A 20,298-nucleotide genomic window follows, 5' to 3' on the forward strand; every position below is an offset into this window, starting at 1 on the left:
TCCCATAGAAGTTATTTTTATAATTGTAGCGCCTAAGATCCCTAGTCATGGACCAGGACCCCACGGTGCACTGCTAGACACTGTACAAACACAAGACAATAATATGGTTCCTTCCCCAATGATGAAAGATGCCCTAATCTAATACAAGAGACAACAGCTGGATACAGACAAATGGAGGATTACAAGGAAACAATAAAACAGTATTGATAGCATAATGGGCCTAATAGTTGTCAAGTCTTTCACAGACATGATGGCAAAGGAGAGTTTTAGGGGGGAATTTAAAGGATTATGAGATAGCGAGTTTAGAGAGCTCCTCCCAAGCACAAAGGGCAACATAGAAGTAAGCCCAAAGATGCTTGCTTTAAAATTTAACGAGTAGGCAAGGCAATGGAGGCTGGCATTATTGGGAGGCAGGAATCGACACATCAGTATTAGTAGAGATGATAGGGTAGGGTGGGGATAGACAAATCCTGAAAGTTCATACATGTAGCTGTTGTGTGACAGAGAGAGAGGGAAGCCAGAGGGGGGATGCAAAGAGTAGGGCAATATGGCCAAAACAACATTTCTTGTATATGTTTTAACCAGCTGAGGTGCCAAGTTAGACTGACAGGGCAGGACACTGATATCTGTTCTCTTTTGACTATGTTCTGAGTTCCCATGCTCTTCATAACATAACAGACTCATGTACATAGTGAGATAATCACCACCTTGTGATTTTTTAAGTGCTGTTAGCATGATTACCACTGTATGAGAGACAAACAGGGAGTTTACAATCCAATTAAAATGCCTTGACAAAAGTTACAGTAGACTTGCCAAACTCAGCTATTTCCAGCCCAAATAAGGTACTGTAACTGATTTGCATCTCTACAATACTCTGTATTCTGCTTTGTGGCTGCGTGTGGGTAATAGCACGCTGCGTCTCAAGGTACATATATTACCCTGAGTAGCAGAGAAAGATCCCATGTAGCATCAAATAAACACTTTTTTTCTCTTAAGCAACTGTGTGGTTGCACTGGGTAAGATAAACGTGTGGGTGTTCTACTCACCTCTGGGTTTACTCTCTTCACTTCCAGTAATTTAAATTAAAGCCTTTTCTAATGTGAGAAAACTCTTGAGCCCCCTCTAGCGATTAACTGAAGAGTCGGATGGTGACCTAGTATTTCAGTCTTTGGGCTATTCGTTTTAGTAGATAAAATAGTTTCTGCAAGTTTAAGCTGGGAATCAAGCTAAAGGCCAGAGACAGTTTTTACACTAAGGTGGCCGGGGCGCTACGGGCAACCTAAGGCGAACGGAATCACCGCGTGAGGAGAGCTGTAAACCCCGCAGCTGAACAGAGCGGGCGGGCACCGGGCGGCTGCACTGCCGGTGATAACTGGGCCAAAACCTGAACGGGGCATCCACGCTCACCCCGGGTGGATGACACGTACCGTGACGCCCCTGCGCCCAGGCGGCTGCAGCCAGCACTCAGTGAACACGCCGGTGCAAGCCACGCTGGACCCATCCCACCCTCACCTACAGTCACAGGAACAGGCCCGGCCCGCGCGGGGGGCTCAGAGCGCAGCGCCCCTTGGCTCGCGGCAGCGTGGGTGGGGCTGGCTGTGAGAAGGACGGACGGGCCGGGGCGGAACCGCGAGCGCCGGGCGGTTCTGAGGAGGGCGGCCTAGGCGAGGCCTGGGGGGAAGGCGTGTGGGGTTGGAGGCGCGGAGGCCAGCCCGAAGGGGCGGGGGGGGGCGAGGCAGGCCGGCTCCGACGGGGAGCGGATACTCTGGCTCCAGGACTGCAGCACAGCCATGTGGGCGGCGCACCCGCCTCACCTCTTTCGGGTGTTTGGGCCGTTATGACCGTTGGGCTCCCCAGGAGCCCACGTGACTGGGTCAGCCTGCGTGACTCGCCGCACGCTTCTCTCTCCCAGAACCCCAGCACAATTTTCCCAGCAGGCTCTGCGTTTACGCATGCGCTTGGAGACTAGGACGTCAAGGCCCGACGTTGCAGGTGGAACTACAGTTCCCATGAGGCGTCACGCGGCGCCTGCGCGTTGGCTGCTGGCGCTCGGGCCATTTAAATGTGTGTGAGGGAGACTGTGAAATGGCTGCGCAGGTCGCTGCGGTGCGCGCCGTATCGCGGGGCCCAGAGGAGTCACCCCCGCTACCCTCAGGGGACCGACCCGGCCGGCCCCGGGGTGGCGGCAGGAGGCGGCGGGGACCAGCTGGCGAGGCTGTCGGCGGCAAGCGGGCCAGGCTGAGCCAGCCGCTCCTGGTGGGGCCCAGCCCGGCGGAGCCAATGCCCCCGGCCGGCCTGCCCCCGGCCGCCGCCGCGGGGCTCTTCACCTTCTCTCCCCTCAGTCTACCGCAGGGACCTCCGCAGCAGGAGCGGCACCATCACCACCGCCATCGCCCCGCTGGGGACTCCGAGCCCGGCCATCCCGCCGGGGCCAAGCCGCACAAGGGGAAGCGGGGGAGCACCGGGGACGGGGCAGCTGGGCGGCCCAGCAAGCGAGGTAAGGCGGCGGGCAAGGGTCTGGGGCTCGCCTGCCTCCGGCATGAGGGGCTGGGGGTGTTCAGGAGGGGCGCCCTCTGGGCGGACGGAGGTGTGAGGTGCCCGTGGGGCTGTCCCCCCCCCCCCCCCCCAGCAACGCCTTCACCCAGGAGCGTGGTTGAGCGAGCGTGTGAAACAGCCCAGGCAGGGCTGCTGCGGGCCGTGGCGGACTCGCGGCTTGGCTCGGCTGCCCATGGCGCTGGGCCCAGCATCGCCCGTAGTGCTTCCCAAACAAGGGGCGCCAGGTCTGCGCAGTGTCTCTTCGCCGGCAGCTCGGCGAGCCTGATCAGAGGCAAACAGGTAGCTATAGAGGACCCCCATATTCTGCCTCGGCAGCCTTCCTTAGAGCTCAGAAACGGGGGGACGTAGTTCTTAACTTGCCTGTTGCTTGGCCTGGTGGAAGCGAACTAGGAGGTGTAAGATTAAAGAGCCTGGTCTCTCGTTCTAACATTCAGTCCTTTAGCTGGTGTATGGGCAGTATATGCTAGGAAAAAGTCATAGTTTCAAACCAGGTAAGTGATCTTATTTAAAGAGACTTAAAATAAAGGATTGTAGTGGCACAATTACCTTTAGACCACTTGTCGCAGCATCACTTCAAGATTATGTAACTGAACACCGCTTTCCCCTGCTGACATCCATCTATAAAGTTTTTGTACCACCATATTTTTTTCAATGGGGGTGCGGGGCACGGTGGTGTTAGTCTCTGTGTCAGTCTTGGCTTCCATTTAATAAATCACAATATTTAAGGGGAAAGGAAGGCTTAACTCTGCGCAGAGGAATAGGGATTTAATTACAATTTTACTGTTCAGTGTCTTATTTTCCTAATAGTAGTTGATATAAAAAGTACTGCTAGAGATCCTAAACTGAACTTAACTGATTAAATGTACCATTATTCTTTGTGTTTGGATATTGACGTGTGTATACTTGAATATTTATCATTCAGACTAAATAGTGAGTTCAGACTCCTGTGGTAAATGGACTTAATGTGTACAGATTCTGTATGGTAGAGTATTGTGATGTTGCCCTTTAAAATTCTTAATTAAATCCATTGGAAGTTGAAAATATAAATATTGATACAGATGCTTTCTTCCCATTGTAATTTATTGTAGAGTTGCTTATGAGAACTTGTCTACTGGCATTATTTTGTTAGTTTGTCAAACAAAAAATGAATACTTTCCAAACAGTTGTTTGCAGTGGTGTTGTAGCCATATTGGTTCCAGAATATTAGAGAGACAAATAATATCTTTTATTGACTCCAAGGCACATGAGAGTTGAATTTGGAAAAATTAAGTTTATATTTTCAGCACTTTTAGGTACCATTAATAATGGCTTGGTCTAACAGTTTTATTAATCTGTAATACTTGAACAAGTACCTTTTATGAGTGTAAGTCTACACTGCAGCTGTGAGGTCTGATTCCCAGTATGGGTAGACAGACCTGAACTAGCTCAGGTAAAGCTAACATGCTAAAAATAGTGAACATTGGGTGGCCAGTGGCGGGCAGACACTGGGTGACTCGGTGATGGTTTGGACTAGCCGCCCAGTACTGCAACGTCCGCACTGCTATTTTTAGTGTTCTAGCTTGAGCAGAACTTGTGGGAGTCTGTCTGCCTACACTGGGAATCACGCTGCCCAGCTGCAGTGAAAATGTACCCTGAGTGGCTTGTGGGAAAACCTACAAAGTTATTCTGAAGTTACTTGCTGCACATCTTTGAACCTTGAATTACATAAGCTCTTTGTTGGACGATACTAATTCTGGAGTTCTAGAAAGTAAGAAGCAATGACTAATAGAGCCATCATTTAGGGTAACTTGCATATTTGGTGGGGAATAAATATTTATATTTAGGAGAGCTATCACTGTTTCTCCATGACAAGCTTGATCATAATAACTAAAGATTTCCCAGGCAAATAACATCCAAGATAGCAATACATTGTGGTAAGCATTAGTTTAAGAAGCCTTACTAGAATATTCCTGGTTTCAGAGTTCCTCAAAGCAAATATTTTGAAAGTTGGGCAACTACATGTCAAACTATTACAGCTTTTACAATAATGCTCTTGGACCATACTCTAGGGGTCTATTTTAGATTATGCATGTAATAAAAGCTGTTACTTGATAAAGTATCTTGGACATTAAATGGATACTTGAGTAGTGAAATTATCAAGTTTTAAGACAGTAAAAACAACTTCTTGCTTTTTATCTATGAAAGCTAATAATGAAAATTCCATATTGTGGGTCTGAATTCCAGTAGTAGAGCTGAAGCTATCAAGATGTTATGCTGAAACCCTCTAGTAATTTGAGGGTATATTTGTAAAATTTTAACTATACTGAAGTTTTTATCATGCAAATTAGTAAAAGACTTCTGCTCAGTTTAAATACTTAATTCTATAGACTGCAAAGTTAAGTGGGTATAGAAGTGTGCATTAGATATCTGAATTCAAACAGAATGGTGTATGAATTCTTCTTGAAGCACTTTTAGAGAAAATTTAATTGTCATTTCATTCTTTCCCATAATTTTATTTTGATGATGGAATAATTGTTATGAATAGTATCCAACTATGAGGTTTGTTTGTTTAAAACTATGATTTGGGAATGTTTAGTTGAAAAACAACTTGGCTGAGTGTGCTTTTCATGTGTGCTGTTTCTTTTAATACCAGGATACTAGGATGGGTTATCTTTATAAATTTCTCCTGTGAGATATTTGGGTGATATTTCAGCAGTAAGTATAAAACATTTCATAATACCATAAAGAGAAACAAGGGAGGCTTTTACACAATTGTAAAGCACTAGCAGCTGTTCAGTTTTGGTCTGTAAAGAGAGCATAAAAATCTCTCTTCAACAGATGTCCTTCCTGTGTATCTAAGTCAAGTCTTTAATGACCAGGTTGACAGGATTTTCTTTACTACTTCTGTTAATACTGCAGAACACTGGTGGATTGTGGCTGTGAAAATGACCAGAATCTGAATTTCAAGCTGTGGCTTGGCAAAGCTCAGAGGCACTGGAGAGCAGTCTTTTTGCAGAATCAGGACAACCACACTATCCATTCTCACTGGGAATCATAAAGGCTAGAAACTTGCTTTTTCTAATATGAAAGCTGAAATACTGAAGAAATTGGACTTAATACATCCTAGCAAGAGTGGGTTTTCTTTCCTGCTTTGGGAGTGAGGATTTTACATTCCTTCTTCTAGTGTACTGATAAAATAGTTTACCTTCCATCATAAATTTGTGTGACTGGTCTGGTTCAACTTCCTGTTTCCTCCTTTCTGTTCTAAAAGTTCCCTTCACTTTAGACTGAGCTGATGGACCATCCAAGCTATCCGTTAACACATCTCCCTGAAGACAATGCATCTTGAAGTGATGTCTAGATACGTTAGTGTATCCAACTACAAGTTGACATGTTAGTAACATTATCATGTATTGAACTGTTAAAGAATCACCAGCAGTGTTCTATTTCCTTTTGACATCAGGAGTGCAGGACCAGAACCGTAATCCACTACTTAACTGTCCCTGGGTTTACTGAGGTGTGCAAAGAATTCTCTCCCGCTATTAGATGAACAGGCAGTCTTTGTTTAAACTCTTCATTTCAAACTAGACATTCTACATGACTCTGTCAAGTATTGCCACCAGGCAGGCCTTGTCTCATTCCAAATGCGTTGTCAATATAGTGAAACTCTTTTTACCATATTGAGCAAAGGTTAAGTGTAAGTGCAGCAGTTAAAATAAGTTTAACTTACAGTATCTGATGCTGATAAAAACTGAAAAGAGTTGATGCAATAGTCAATGGAAATGTTTAAATGTAAAACAGAACACTAAGCAAAGGTATATAGCTTATACTTTGTTGTTTGAAGTAAATCCCTCTTAGAGCATTTTGTATTCAGGCAATAGTAAAACACCTAAATATTCAATAAAGTGTGTGTGGTTTGTGTGTGTGGTTTTTTTGTTAAATTCTAAAATGTGACTTCAGGAGTATGTTGGTGTTTATTTCTAAGTGAATAATAAGTAGATTTAGCACCTTTGTTGGCTTGAAATTACCTTACAATTTATGTTGGCTCATCTTGGATTTCTAAATATCTAGTCCCTCTAGGAGCAAAGATTCTTACTTTCTGGTCTTGGAAGACAAAGGTGTTACAGGCCTGGGAAAGCTCCCCTGCTGGACACATTCCTTGGTGCTCTTTGGGTCTGATATGCTGGACCCATGTGCTTTTAAGCTTCCCTTGAACTGGATAGGCTCCAGCACCCTCTTTCTCTGGCATGCTTCCCAGGCATGAACTCTTACCCCTTCATAGAAGTGGGGCCTTCTGGTCTAGTTCCCCTAAGCCCCCGGGACCAGTGCTGACTCCCAAGGTGCCCCAGCTGCATAGGCACTCCATTTCCCAGAGTTCTCCAGTCTTGTGAGCTCTCTGGCTTACTGTTTACCTCCTCTAGGGACACGCGTGTGTTGAAGCACATAACACACAGGCTTTGTAAAAGTACTCTCAACTGTTGAGCATTCTTTGAGTTTAAGTCAGAGTCTTTAAAGGAGTCCAGGATCCTTCCGTCCTGCATGTGACTTTTCTGGAATGTGGAGTCGTTTCTCTTCCTCCCCCCCCTCCTGCTGCCAGCTTTCTGCTTCTGCTTTCTTCTCCCTCTTTCTAAAATGGCCAGTGAGACCCATTTTTGTAATCTTTCTCTCTCTCTCTCTTCCCTCCTTCCCTTCTCCCCGCCCGCCCGACGATTTAGTCATGGGTATTTCTACTATAAATCATGGAGAGGTCACAAGCCATGAATTTTTATTTATTGCCCGGGACCTGTCAATGAATTTTACTAAAAAATACCTGTGACTAAATCAAAGACTGAGCTATAGTAGTGGATTGGGAGTTTTAAAAATAAAATAAACACCCTTGGTTCTAACAGGTTTGACTGATATTGGATAACACTGAAAATGACACAATCTGTTTCCCCATCTATAATATTGGAACAACTATACTAGCTGTTTGTAAGATACTATGTAAAAGGTAAGCATAACCAGCAGCATCACAAAAGTCTGATACATCAAGGGTTCAAAAATAGTTATATAAACTTAATATTAAAATTAATTCTTTGCTTTGACTGGTTTTACCCATTAAATTGGTATTCTCTTGGTTTTAAAGGACTATAATGCAGGTTTAAACCATCAGTTTCTAGCAATCTACCTAAGAAAAGCTCTAAAATGCAGGCTTCATAAGGTTCTACAGTAATTATTAAATATTTTGTGTATTGTAAGCTTTTTCTAAAGTCACTAAGGCAGGATTGTTACAGCTTTAAATTTAGTTTATATGAATTTGTAGCCATGGTCTTCCTTCTTGTAGATCACAGTAATAAATTTTATTTAGGGGCACTAATTGTTTTGTTCTATAACTTTCAGTACTGCAAGTGAATCGAGTGGGAATACAAATGAGTTTCAGCCAAGTCCATACGTTTTTGTTTTCGGAATACAAAGCCCTATACTGTTACCATGGCTAACATTTTCCATTTTATCTTCCAGTCACATAACAATTTTAGCAGCAGACTAAGGTTATGATACATTTAAGCAGCCATCCTGGTTAAGTGGTAATTACTGTTACATGCATTGTTGATGTGAAATAAAAGTCACTCTGATTTCAGGCAGTATAACAAATGATCTGTTTTGGCAATTCCCTGAGTTTTATAAGAGTCAGATTACTATGTTCTGATCACTCCCTCCCTATAAAACTATATACATCTGGTTCTCAAACTGGGGGTTGTGACCCCTCGGGGGTTGTGAGATTATTACATGAGGGGTCATGGGCTGTCAACCTCCAACCCCAAACCCCATTTTGCCTCCAGCATTTATTATAATGTTAAATACAAAGAGTTCTTTTTAATTTATAAGGGAGGTAGCACTCAGGCTTTCTATGTGAAAGAATTGCCGATATACATCAAGATGGAGCAAACAGCAATGGTAGTGATTGCACCAAAGTAGTTCAATTATACAGGACTTGAATGATTGCTAATTTTTTTTCATTTGTGCACCCAAAACAAAAAACCAATGCAGATCATAAAATGGGTAGGAGAAAAAGCAGCCAGCTGTCTACAAACAGTCCCATTAATAGATCATAAGTAAGGCTAAGATTTTGTCATAGATATTTTTAGTAAAAGTCACAGACAGATCATGAGCAATAGAGAAAAATGCACAGAAGCCTGTGACCTGTCTGTGACTTTTGTTAAAAATATCCGTGATACAATGGGAAGGGACTGGGCAGCTGTAGGGTGGGAGCTCTGGGGTCCCCACCACCTGTGGGAGCTCAGAGCTCTAGGGTCCTCCTGTCCCCTTCCTGGGGGGCTGGGAGCTTGGGGGGCCCACTGCCTCAGGCGGCAAGGTTACTTCACAGCTCCCTGCCACTGTGGGAGATGGTGGGACCCTGCAGCTCCCAGCTGCTGGGGCTGAAGTCATGACAGTCTTTGGAAGTCATGGATTCGGTGACCTCCATGACAGAATAGTAGCCTTAATCATAGGTCTCTCCCTTGGACTAGCTATATCAACCACCTTGTGTTAACTGTAATAAACAGGCAAATATATCTGGAAGCTTCTGATTGTCATCCTCAAAATCGAATCTGAAAACCTAAGAATTCAAAGATCTTGCCAAGTATCATGTCTCTTGTGACACCCATGCGTTTTTACAGCCTTTTCGCCGAGATTCTCAGGCATCCAATGTGGCTGGGGGTAACAACTGCAGTTTCTCCTGCTAGCCACAATAGGCAGCTATGACACCTGGCCTGGAGGAGAAAATGGGGTGGGGTCAGGGGTGGGACTGAGAATAGTTAGAGAATGTGGTTGGGTCTGAAGAGGGATAGGGAGAATTGGGCTGAAAAGGGATGGAGGTGGCTGCTTCTGCAGTTCCCCACATCCTGAATCCCAGGCTGCTACTGTCTACCTATCACAGCCTTCTCGGGGTATACCAGGCACACTCCCTTCAGTACCAGTTACTCTTTTAGCACAAGTGTGAGGGGCATGTGTGAAGATCCTGTGGTTAGATCCAGATAATCCATGTGGGAAACAGTATGTGATCATGTAACTGAAGACTGTATATTGTATATGCACAAGTGAAGGGTGAACTGAAGCTGCACAAGTAGCATTAATTCTTGCATTCCCTACTTTAATGTTGGTTGTGAAGTCAACACCACATAAGTGATATATTAAATATAGGCATCTATAGGAGCCACTCCTAGGTTAGCACTTAATCTCAACAGCTCTGGATCATGCCCTTAATGGGAGTCCTTCTTCCATTGACTTCGGATCATATATTTATTGGCAGCCTTAGGGCATTGCCAGTGAGCTGCACAGCCTTTCACCAGTGTGAATCCAGCAAGCTTAGTAGGGAATTTAAAAAAAAAAACTCCTGTCTAACTGGCTTTGACCCCTTTATGAAATAAGTTTTTGGGTCTCAACTTCAGTCCTTTATCGCTTACCACCCTGTTAAACTAACTGGCGTTCAGCAGTGAGGCCAAGAACTGCAAGGACCATGGGGTAACAGGGGTACTTCAGTTCCTATCTTCTGCTCCCCTCTAGCCTCTACACACAACATGTGGCACCTTAGACTACCAAATTTAAGGTGCCACAAGTCCTCCTTTCCTTTTTGCGAATACAGACTAACGCGGCTGCTACTCTGAAACCTACACACAACATGGAATTTATCCATACAATGGGAATGTTAACATCATAATATTTTTCCAGCAAGTTATGTTTTGAAATAACTAGGTTGATGCTACATTCAGAGAAAGGTCTGTTGTATTTTGGACTCAAGTTATTACATTTCAAATGTGCATTCTCATATTGAAAGTAGATTATTGAAGTGTATAAAGCGTTTGGGGGTTGTGTGTGTGTGTCTTTTTTTCTTTAAGACGCATGAGATTATTGTCCTTGTGTAACTTGGGCTCATTTGCAGTTTCTCCATCTTCCTGCCAGATGTTTCCACAGGCTTTTTTGGCTTTGAAGACTTAACTTTGATTAAAGGAAAAAATTACTAAACTGACTAATTTACAGTAATACTTAAAAAGAAATTTTAGAGCAAACTCTTGTACTAATAGACTCTTTTTTACCACATTAGAGTGATGGGTTTTGTTTTTTCTTTACCCTTCCCTCTTCACACTCTTGTCCTGGCCCCAGATCTGCAAGTTGCTCTGCATAGTATGCCTGCTTGCACACCACCTGCGAGAGTGGGACCTAAATGTTTAACTCTTACCCACACTAGCGTCTTTCACTTATTTGGTTTATATTTTGCGGAGCTTCTAGTCTTTCATAGATTGCAATGATTTATTGTGTTAATTGTAAGATGCACTTAGGATGCTTCTGAGTTTTTTAAATAGCTAGCTTAAAAATGTCATTAGTTAAATCAAAATTTCTTAACAAAGATACCTATAGTTCCTCATTTGTTTTGGATTCTTTAAATAAATGTTCCAGTTTCTGATTCTGCTAGATTTTCTTCATTCAAGATTTTGTATAGTAACTAGATGTTGCTTTCCTTAGTGTTTTATGTAATCAAATGCAGCTTTTTGTTACATGTATGCCAATCCAAAAGGAAACATGCTAATATAATAAATTCAACCAATATGAAACCCGCTAATAGTTTTCAGAAAAAAGTGGCTTTAGGAAGTGTTGCATTTTTCTTAATTCCTTTTTGGATAAATCTGCTATAACTGTAGAACTCTAATCTTCCCATTGTTTTTGTTTTTGTTGTCAGAAACTCCAGATGAAAATGGCAAAACCCAGCGAGCAGACAGTCTTATTATGAAGAAGATAAAGAAAAAGAAGAAAAAGAAACACCGGGAGGATATGAGAGGGAAACGCCTTAAAATGTACAACAAAGAAGTACAAACAGTTTGTGCCGGACTTACTCGCATCAACAAAGAGATTCTGACTCAAGGACAGAGTGGTAACTCAGAAGTGAACAAGGAATCCTTCAGGTATCTGAAAGATGAGCAGCTGTGTCGACTGAATTTGGGAATGCAGGAATATCGGGTACCCCAGGGAGTTCAGACACCATTTATGACTCACCAAGAGCACTCTGTTCGCAGCAGTTTCTTGAAAACTGGCACTAAATTTAGTAACTTTATTCATGAAGAACATCAGTCTAATGGTGGTGCTTTGGTCCTTCATGCCTACATGGATGAACTCTCATTTTTGTCTCCAGTGGAGATGGAGAGATTTGCAGAAGAATTTCTTGCTTTGTCATTCAGTGAAAATGAGAAAAATGCAGCCTACTATGCTTTAGCCATAGTACATGGGGCAGCTGCCTATTTGCCAGACTTCCTGGATTATTTTGCTTTTAATTTCCCTAACACTCCAGTGAAAATGGAAATCCTGGGCAAGAAGGACATAGAAACGACGACTATTTCAAATTTTCACACTCAGGTAATGTAAATGTTCTTAAACGTATGAAGATTCAACAATTTTTTTTTAGTCTCTGGATTTATACTGATGGACAAGAGATGAGTGATAAAATCCATGGATATTTGTGTCTTGAAGCCTCTTCTCCCCGCCCACTGGGGAAGATGTTGGTATTTGTACCAGGTTGTTGTCCCTGGCCTGTACTTGGGGGAGCTCTATCTTTTGCATTCATGTGTGATTAGGAAATTTCTAAAACCTTAATCCCCATTCCAGAGCCTACTGACTAGTACAGAGACCTCTGTACTAAAGACAGTAGTTCTCAAACTTTAGCAACCCAAGGGACCCCCCACTTTGATTTAAACATTTTTGGGGCCCTCCAACCCCTGGCCCTACCTCTCACTCCGCCCCCCCTCACTCACTTCCATCAGGTTGGGGTGCAGGCCCTGGGAGGGAGTTTGCATGTGGGGTGGGGGCAAGGGTGGGTGCAGGCTCTGGGCTGGGATTGGTGCAGGAGGAGGTGAGGGGTTCGGGTTCCAGCCCAATAGCGCTTACCTCAGGTGGCTCCCAAAAGTGACTGGCACATCTCTCTGGCAGTGACTCATAAGAAGGGGAGGCCAGGGGGTGTCTGCACGCTGCCCCTGCCCACAAGCACCGCCGCTGCAGTTCATGGCCAATGGGAGCCACAGAGTCAGCGCTCAGGAAGCTGCCTGCAGGGCCACAGGGATGTGCTGGCAGCTTCCACAAGCGGCGTGTGACCAGGACAGACAGGGAGCCTGCCTTAGTCCCACTGCCCCATCAAACTTTTAGTGCCTAAAATCTCCTGGTTTGGCTTCAGTAGCTTCTGGGTGGGGAGTTGAGTTGATCAGCAAGGCCTGTGGCCCACGAGGAGTTCCCTCAAGGACCCCAGTTTGAGAAACACTGTACTAAGCTATTCCTTCCCCAGCCTTCCATTTAGTGGATCCTTCTCCCTGTTAATAGGTCCAGTGCCTGCCTTTTCTATTGTTCCTAGTTTTCACAAGCAGCAGCAACTAAAAATGAGACTTCAGAAGCCTCCCCTGGGCAACATATAGTAGCACTAAAATCAATCAGTTTTGTCAACTTTAAGCAGCTGCTTGTGAAAAATAAGAACAGCAGCAAAGTCGCACATCCATAAGGGATGGGAACTTTTTTTAAAAACTGCAGAGATGGATTGTTTAGGCCAGGGTGGGCAAACTACAGCCCACGGGCCACATCCAGCCTGCCAGCAGATTTTAATCTGGCCCTTGAGCTCCTGCTGGGGAGCAGGATCTGGGGCTTGCCCTACTTCAGCCAGGATGTGGGGTCGGGGGCTGCGCATGAATGCTGCAGCTCCAGGAGGTAGCAGCATGTCCCCCCTCTGACTCCAATGGGTAAGGTTAGCCAGGGGACACTACACACTGCCTCCACCCCAAGTGCCATCCCTGCAGCTCCCATTGGCTGAGAGCTGCAGCCAGTGAGAGCTGCAGTGGCAGCACCTGTGGATGGGGCAGTGCCTCCATGTAGGATCTGGAGGGGGGACGTGCTGCTGCTTCCGGGAGCTGCTTAAGGTAAGCACCATGCAGAGCCTGAGCCCATCCCGTGTCCCAACCCTGACTTCCCCCCCCCGAACTGCTTGATTTCCAGCTTGGGGAACCCTCCTGCACCCCAAACCCCTGCACCACCAGCCAGAGCCCTCAGCCCCCCTCCCGCACCCTGAACTCCTCTGGCCTCACCCACTCCTGCACCAATCCCAATTTTGTGAGCATTCATGGCCTGCCATACAATTTCCATATCCAGATTTGGCTCTCAGGCCAAAAAGTTTTCCCACCCCTGGTTTAGGCCCTCTGTTTGCCAGCAATAGGCTTCTAATCACCTGTGTTATGTAGATATTTTCAAGCTCTGATAAATTCAATATAACTTAGTTTGACAGTTTATACAGTAACTTCAAACTCTAGTTTTCCCAAGAGAATCTGCTTCAGTCCTGATCTAAAATATAACACAGTAATAGAGTCATGGGAACTTGCTATTCTGGGCACTTGTTAGCCTGTCTTTTTATCAGTAAACATCAGTATTTTACTTGTGATAGGAAAGTAAAATTTACAAGACTGTAATAGATGCCTGCAAACATAACTGACTTCCATATGCTCTAGTAATGTTTGTTGTAGGAAAAATTTGGCATTTAAAACAAACTGGAAACCACTTAAAATTCATATTACAAAACAAATGTTGGCCATACTAGATGGTGCTGGCTAATCTGTAAAATCACTCTCAAAGTGGGGACGTGCTCCAGTGACATTGAAACACATCACCTAGCCTGCTTATTAATCGTTGATTGTCGTCCAGTTTGCCCCCCAATCCCCGTCCTTTATTTGGAATCCTAACTTTCCATTAACTTTTTGGCAGGCGTTCCACCTGGGAAGACTTATATTATCCCTCTGTGGGCCCAGTCTCAATTCTTATACCTAGAATTCATTGTTTTTTATGCAAGAGTCTTGGATAGATGAGGAATACAGGATTAGTTTGGATTAACTTTGATTTAGGAGTCTTGCTTGGGGAAATCGGCTACATCTAATTTGCTCTGAAAAGACACTTTTTCAAGCAAGGCCCATTGTTTAAATTGAGCTGGTAAAGCACATAAAGCTGGAAAAGAAGCTTGCCTTTCCCCGAGCCTCGAGTTGAATGAGCCATTAGCAAAACTAGGAACCAGTTATTCAAAAACAATCAGGATTTTGCACCAGACTCAGATTTCAAAGGCTGTTTCTATGTTGGATCATTTTGCAGCTAAATATTTGAGTCTGTAGGATATCCAGTTCTCAACAGGTCCTTTTGCCATAAAGTTACCCATTCAGGAGTCAAATTTATATACTACTCGTGACCTAACCTGTTTCTCTCTATTTCTCCAGTTGATGTTCCGAGGCCTTATTACTTTCGTTCTTTGTAAATTAGCGACATCACGCTTTTGTTCAATCTGTCTGCACAACTCATACTTTACTAGTGAGTTACTGGATTTGTCCATGTGCTGTGTTAACTCAGGCTTCTCAGTGTCTCCTATTTCCACCTACAATAAGTATCCAAAGTAGAATTGTAAATATCTCTAAAGCTCTCTCTACAGTAGAGAGAGCAGGCAAGGCTGATACAGAGAGGTCGCAAGGTGGCGCGACCTCATGGAGGAACATGCAAAACAAAAAGCATCTTCGATTTTGACATTGGTACCTTATTATGGTAACAAAGTGCTGACTTTCATAGTTTTTGTTTTTGGTGGAGGTTTTATTCCTTTAAGGTTTTTTTTATCCTTGTAAGGTTAAATAGGATTTTATAAGAGGCAGGAGCACAACAGCATGTTACCTAACTTACAAAATAAGCCAGGTCTATTGAAGCCACCTAAGAAATGCATGGCAGAGGATGCATACATTTGCCATGTTGTAACAAACGACTTGAAAATTTAGTTGTGGTTTTTTTAAACTAAAGATTGAGAAGTCAACCCAATGTACTTGAGATGGGGAAGAGGCAACACCACAGAAGAAAGTGTTGACAAAACAGGACGACTCTGTGGTAGAAGTATTGGCCAAATCTGTATTCAGTGTTCCCATTTGAGACTAAAAACTATTCCTGTGAACAAATAAAGTACCAATCTTGTCTTCCTTAAACATTTTAAATGGAGGTGAGGTTTACCTAATGAAACAATATTTATTATCCGCTTATGCCAAAGCATGTTTAGCAGTGAACTAGTCTTCCAGCAGGTGTTAACAGAATTTTCAGTATGTGTTGCCAGATCTGTGCATTCCCTGCTACCATTATGACTTTTTGGCTATGCCTATACTACAGGGTAGGGGTTTCCCTCCTCCACGCCACCCCCTGCTTGCTATTTTTGCTAGTTCTTATTAAGCTAGCATGGGTGTAAATACCCGAGTAGCTGCAGTAGCACGGGTAGCAGCAGCAGAGGCATGGCTTAGCTGGGCCAAGTACAGACCTGCCTGAAACAGAGTATATACCCATGTGGCTACGCTGTGCTACACCGCCGCTCCTGTTACCCATGCTACCGTGGCTGTGCTGGTATACTCGTATTGGCTCAATGAGAGCTAGGACAAATGTGTGCACTTCAAGGGATAAGAGTTTTGAAGTGTTGACAGTGCTAAAGAGGGTTTACAACACTCCATGCACAGAGTGAACTCTAATTGGTCTGGAATTGGTAAACACAAATGGCTACTCAGCAGCAAGAACTTAAATGTCTGAAATAATATTGACATCTGTAACCTATGCTTTGCTGTCAGAAAACTATTTAACCTACAGAAATAAGATTCATAGAAGTCTTGTCTGCAGTTTTTTTGCTATTGTACCCTCTAGCAACTCAATTGCTTGATTTTTAGTGCCTACAATAACCCTTGATGGTTGAAATTGCCAGCTAAATGAATGCATAAATGGACTATGACCACTGAATCAAAAAGTTGGAGCAGTTTTGATGTTCTACAGGTCAGTCCAGTCCAGTAAAGAATTTTGTTAAAACCTGCCCTGTAACCCGGGGTGCCTCTGTGTTGTGCATTTTTGGTTCAGAACTCTGACATCGGCATGCTCGCAGCACAGTGATCTCACCCTGGCTTCCACCAGACTAGTTACTCCTTGCAGGGCTGATACTAACACCCTCCCAATCCTGAGTTCTCCTCAAAAAATCTTTCTCTGCAGTGCTCAATCCCTTCTGACTGTAGCACCCACAGACCATTATCAAGTTTGCTGCTTTAAAGAGAGTACACAGCAGCTTATTAAATTAGTGGAATGACAAGCCACCTACTTCAGTCAAACAACTGAGTTGGCTTATGGTAAAAGTTAAAGCAAGTTCCTTAACAAAAGGATGTATGTTTAAGTGATTCTGAGTATAAGGAAGAAGGATAAAAGTAGTTACAAACAAAAGTAAAAATATACTTCTAAGACTAAAACTCACTTAACAAATGTCTTTTGTTCAGTGTTACTCACCATAGTCATTCTTCCAGGATGGCTAGCCAGCCCATTCTTTAGCCAGGGCTCAACACACTGAGCTCAAAGACCTTGGTTGGTTTCCTTCCTTCCTTAGATGATGGATAAAATAAGTTTTCTCTCCCCTCTTTAGTCATCAAACCTTTGAAATTTATTCTTCTGAAGTGTATTCCTAGATAAAGTTCCGTTCCTTTGCTCAGTGCAGGTACCATGCTGTCTAGTGTAGATGCCATGATGGCTTCTCCCACCTTTGATATTTTTTTTTTTTTTTTTTACAGTGCAGTTAATCTTCCTGCAATCTTTGATACAAATGAATAGTACACTCTCCTTGGTCACACCTGGCTTGGGATGTTGGCTCCTTTTTTTGGTCTGGAAAAACGTATTTATCGACTTCCCTTGACAAGCATGGTTAAAACACATTTTAGTTGCACATTTTATATAATTCTTTGTAGGTTAACAATACATACACCATGCAGTAATAAAGATCAGTGAGTCATTAGTTTTCCAGTTATAATTGGGGGAAAAAATGACACACGTGTGAGGTGTTTAAGCTGGTCAGGCCATCTGAGTCTTACTGTTATGTACCTTAGAGGCTTTTAAGGCCTCTCTTGACAAAGCCCTGGCTGGGATGACTTAGTTGGTGTTGGCCCTGCTTCGAGCAGGGGATTGGACTAGATGACCTCCTGAGGTCTCTTCCAACCCTAATCTTCTGTGATTCTATAGATGCTGCTAATTTAGGATTTACCTTGAACAATTCTGCATTCAAGTTTATCTTTGCCAGGAGCTTTCCCTTTTAAAAAAAAAAAAAAGATTTGATGGCTTGAATTATCTCTTCCTTAGTTGGGGTGTCTTGTTGATATCAAGATCATCTTCTGCCTCCTGGATGTTTGCTTCCTCTTTAGGTGTCTCCCTGTTCAGCAATTCTTTGAAATGCCCAGTGTGTTCCTTCTTTTTCAGTTGCTAGTAGGTGTCCTTGTTTCTGAGTAGTGTGTGTTTGGCGTCTGCCATTTACCACTGATAAGCCATGTCATTTTGTAGACAGTTCCTTGTTCATCACAAGCAGCTGCATCCTCTCCTTGTGTTGCCAGATTGCCAACATAATGCAGTTTGTCCACTCTCACAAGGAGTTTGACCTCCTAATATGCCTTGCTATACTGCTCATGGTATTTGTCCAGTGGTGAAAGCCGAAAGGAAGCCACTGGCATGAAGACTGAAGTGCTCAACACCAAGACAAAAACCAAACTTGTTTTTTGGAACGTACAGACAATATATGAAACAGGGAAGCTAGCTCAGGTCACAGCAGAGATGTGAAACTACAGCTTACATATCCTGGGTGTCAGCGAGAGCAGATAAATGGGATCAGGAAGATTAACAGCAGCCTTGAGAGAAACTTTACTGTTTTCTGGGTGGGATGATGGACAACACCATGAGGGTGTTGCCATCCTGTTTGAAGAAGGGAGTGGAGTATTCCCTGCCTGAATGGAAATCCATCAGCAGCAGACTTATGAGACTCAGACTGAAAGGGAAACATAATATCACCCTGATTCAGTGATATGCTCTGACAAATGACAGTGAAGAAGTAAAGAACAAATTCTACCTTACATTACAGGCGAAGTTAGGGAGAGGACCCATGTCACGACCTAATTATCGTCATAGGAGACCTGAATGCCAGGTCAGTAAGGACAACACAAACAATGACAGAGCAATGAGAAGACATGGGTGTGGCACTATGAATGAAAAAGAAGAAAAGCTTGTTGGTTTCTGTAATATGAATGACCTAATCATCGGCGGAACCCTCTTTGAACATTGTGAAATTCACAGGCTGACATGGTGTTCTCCAAATGGTAGAGATAAGAACCAGATTGGCCATTGATCATGATATGGTCAATGGTGAGGCTCACTGACAGATGTGAGAGGGGGTGGAGGGAGATGTTGGCAGCGACCACCACCTTGTGACAGCCTCCATCAAGCTAAAACTGAAGTCTGGGACCACCAAACAAGGGGGACAGACGTTATGACATTGACAAGCTAAAGTCCCGTGAAATACAGAAAGCCTTCATTCTGCAGTTAAAGAACAGGTTTCAAGCACTTGCAGACCTTGATGAAGAGGAGGGGAATGCAGATGAGATCAACAAGAAGTAGGACAAAGTAACAGCAATTTATAAACAGAGCAGTGAAGCCTGTCTAGGCTACAGGCGGAAGAGATGTAAGGAGTGGATTACACCCAGCACATCAAACACCATAAAAACCAGACAAGCCCTGAAGAAAAGTTTGACACAATCCCAGAAGCATAATGTACAACCTGTAAATTCTTAAAGTACACACTTAGCTTTGTCACATCAATCAAGCTGTCGTGAGAATGTAGAGTTGTATGTTTGACTAAAAGGCTGCGTCTGCATAGCCCAGCAGTTAGGACTACAGGGTTGTAAGTCGAAGCATACACTAGTGTGCTACACTGTAACTCTCCTGTGTGGATGCTGCTAGTGTGACCTAAAAGTCCTCCTTAAACAGGAATCCATTAATGCAAAGTAGGAGCCTTTTAGTTTGTACCTCTAGGTCAGGTCCATAAGGGAGAGTTACAGCACAGTATGCTAATGCATGCTGCAGTTTACACTGTCTGTAGTCTGATTACTATGGGACCATGTAGATAAGCCCTAAACTGTTTCTAAATTATAGAAAGCAGTTACAACTTTTAAAAATTACTGTTCTTGAAAGATGCTAGAGAGAACTGAAGTTCTGTGTCTACAGAAGAGAGCACAGTGGCATAAGTTTTGTAACACAGTCCTGTGAATATCTACCTCTTGATGTGGAGGGACCACCTCTAGGGTTAAGAAGCTTCCTAAAAGCACATTCATTAGTCTCTCTACTCATTTGGCAATAAAACTGCCCAGATTGGTAGCTTGTGTACTGTGGCCATTGCTGTAGTAGGAATTAGGCTATGTACAGAATTTACTTTATTTACAGGATCTTAAAATTAATGTCTCTGCAGAACTTAAACTTATGGTAGTATATTCCTATGTAACTGGCTTAGTTGAACATCTTGACAGTGCAGTTCAGTGGAATTTTGCAGTTGAAACTCCAGAGATCTAAAAAACTGCTTATATTTGGGCCCTTGAAAGAGGCTTGTACTCTTCAGAAAGTGTCAATCTGAACCAAATCTTCATGAAAATATCTATTTTTCGTGAGGTAGAGGGTAGCTGGAGTTACCTGTTAACTTTGCTCTTCAAATATGCAACACATTTTCTTCCAGCACCAAAGTCTTGACCTAGAATCTGAGAATCTTACCGTTATTTCTGGCATGTTGATCAACAAAGATTCTATAATCTGAATCTAGTTAGCAATTCTATTTTGTTCTGGCTCACATCAGCTCCAGCAAGTTCTTCCAGAGCTATATTAGATCTGGGGTGTGAATAACTTATTTTAGTAAGTGAGCATCAC

General features: G+C 43.4%; 1 protein-coding gene and 1 long non-coding RNA gene across 3 annotated transcripts in view; one reads left to right on the top strand and one right to left on the bottom strand.

Moving 5' to 3' along the window:
• The window catches only part of LOC114019450, a 36,984-nt gene extending 35,088 nt beyond the window's left edge, over positions 1-1,896 (bottom strand). For both annotated transcript variants that reach the window (XR_006286792.1, XR_006286791.1), the window contains exon 1: positions 1,047-1,896. This is a non-coding gene — a long non-coding RNA (uncharacterized LOC114019450). The remainder of the gene's footprint in view (positions 1-1,046) is intronic.
• A 152-nt stretch (positions 1,897-2,048) lies between these two features.
• The window catches only part of RSBN1 (round spermatid basic protein 1), a 49,824-nt gene continuing 31,574 nt past the window's right edge, over positions 2,049-20,298 (top strand). The window contains exons 1-2 of the mRNA XM_037884854.2: positions 2,049-2,497; positions 11,249-11,919. Coding sequence (XP_037740782.1) covers positions 2,086-2,497; positions 11,249-11,919 — 1,083 coding nt within the window. The 5' untranslated portion in view covers positions 2,049-2,085. The remainder of the gene's footprint in view (positions 2,498-11,248; positions 11,920-20,298) is intronic.

This window comes from Chelonia mydas, chromosome 21 (assembly GCF_015237465.2).
Source record: "Chelonia mydas isolate rCheMyd1 chromosome 21, rCheMyd1.pri.v2, whole genome shotgun sequence".
Lineage (NCBI taxonomy): Eukaryota > Metazoa > Chordata > Testudines > Cheloniidae > Chelonia > Chelonia mydas.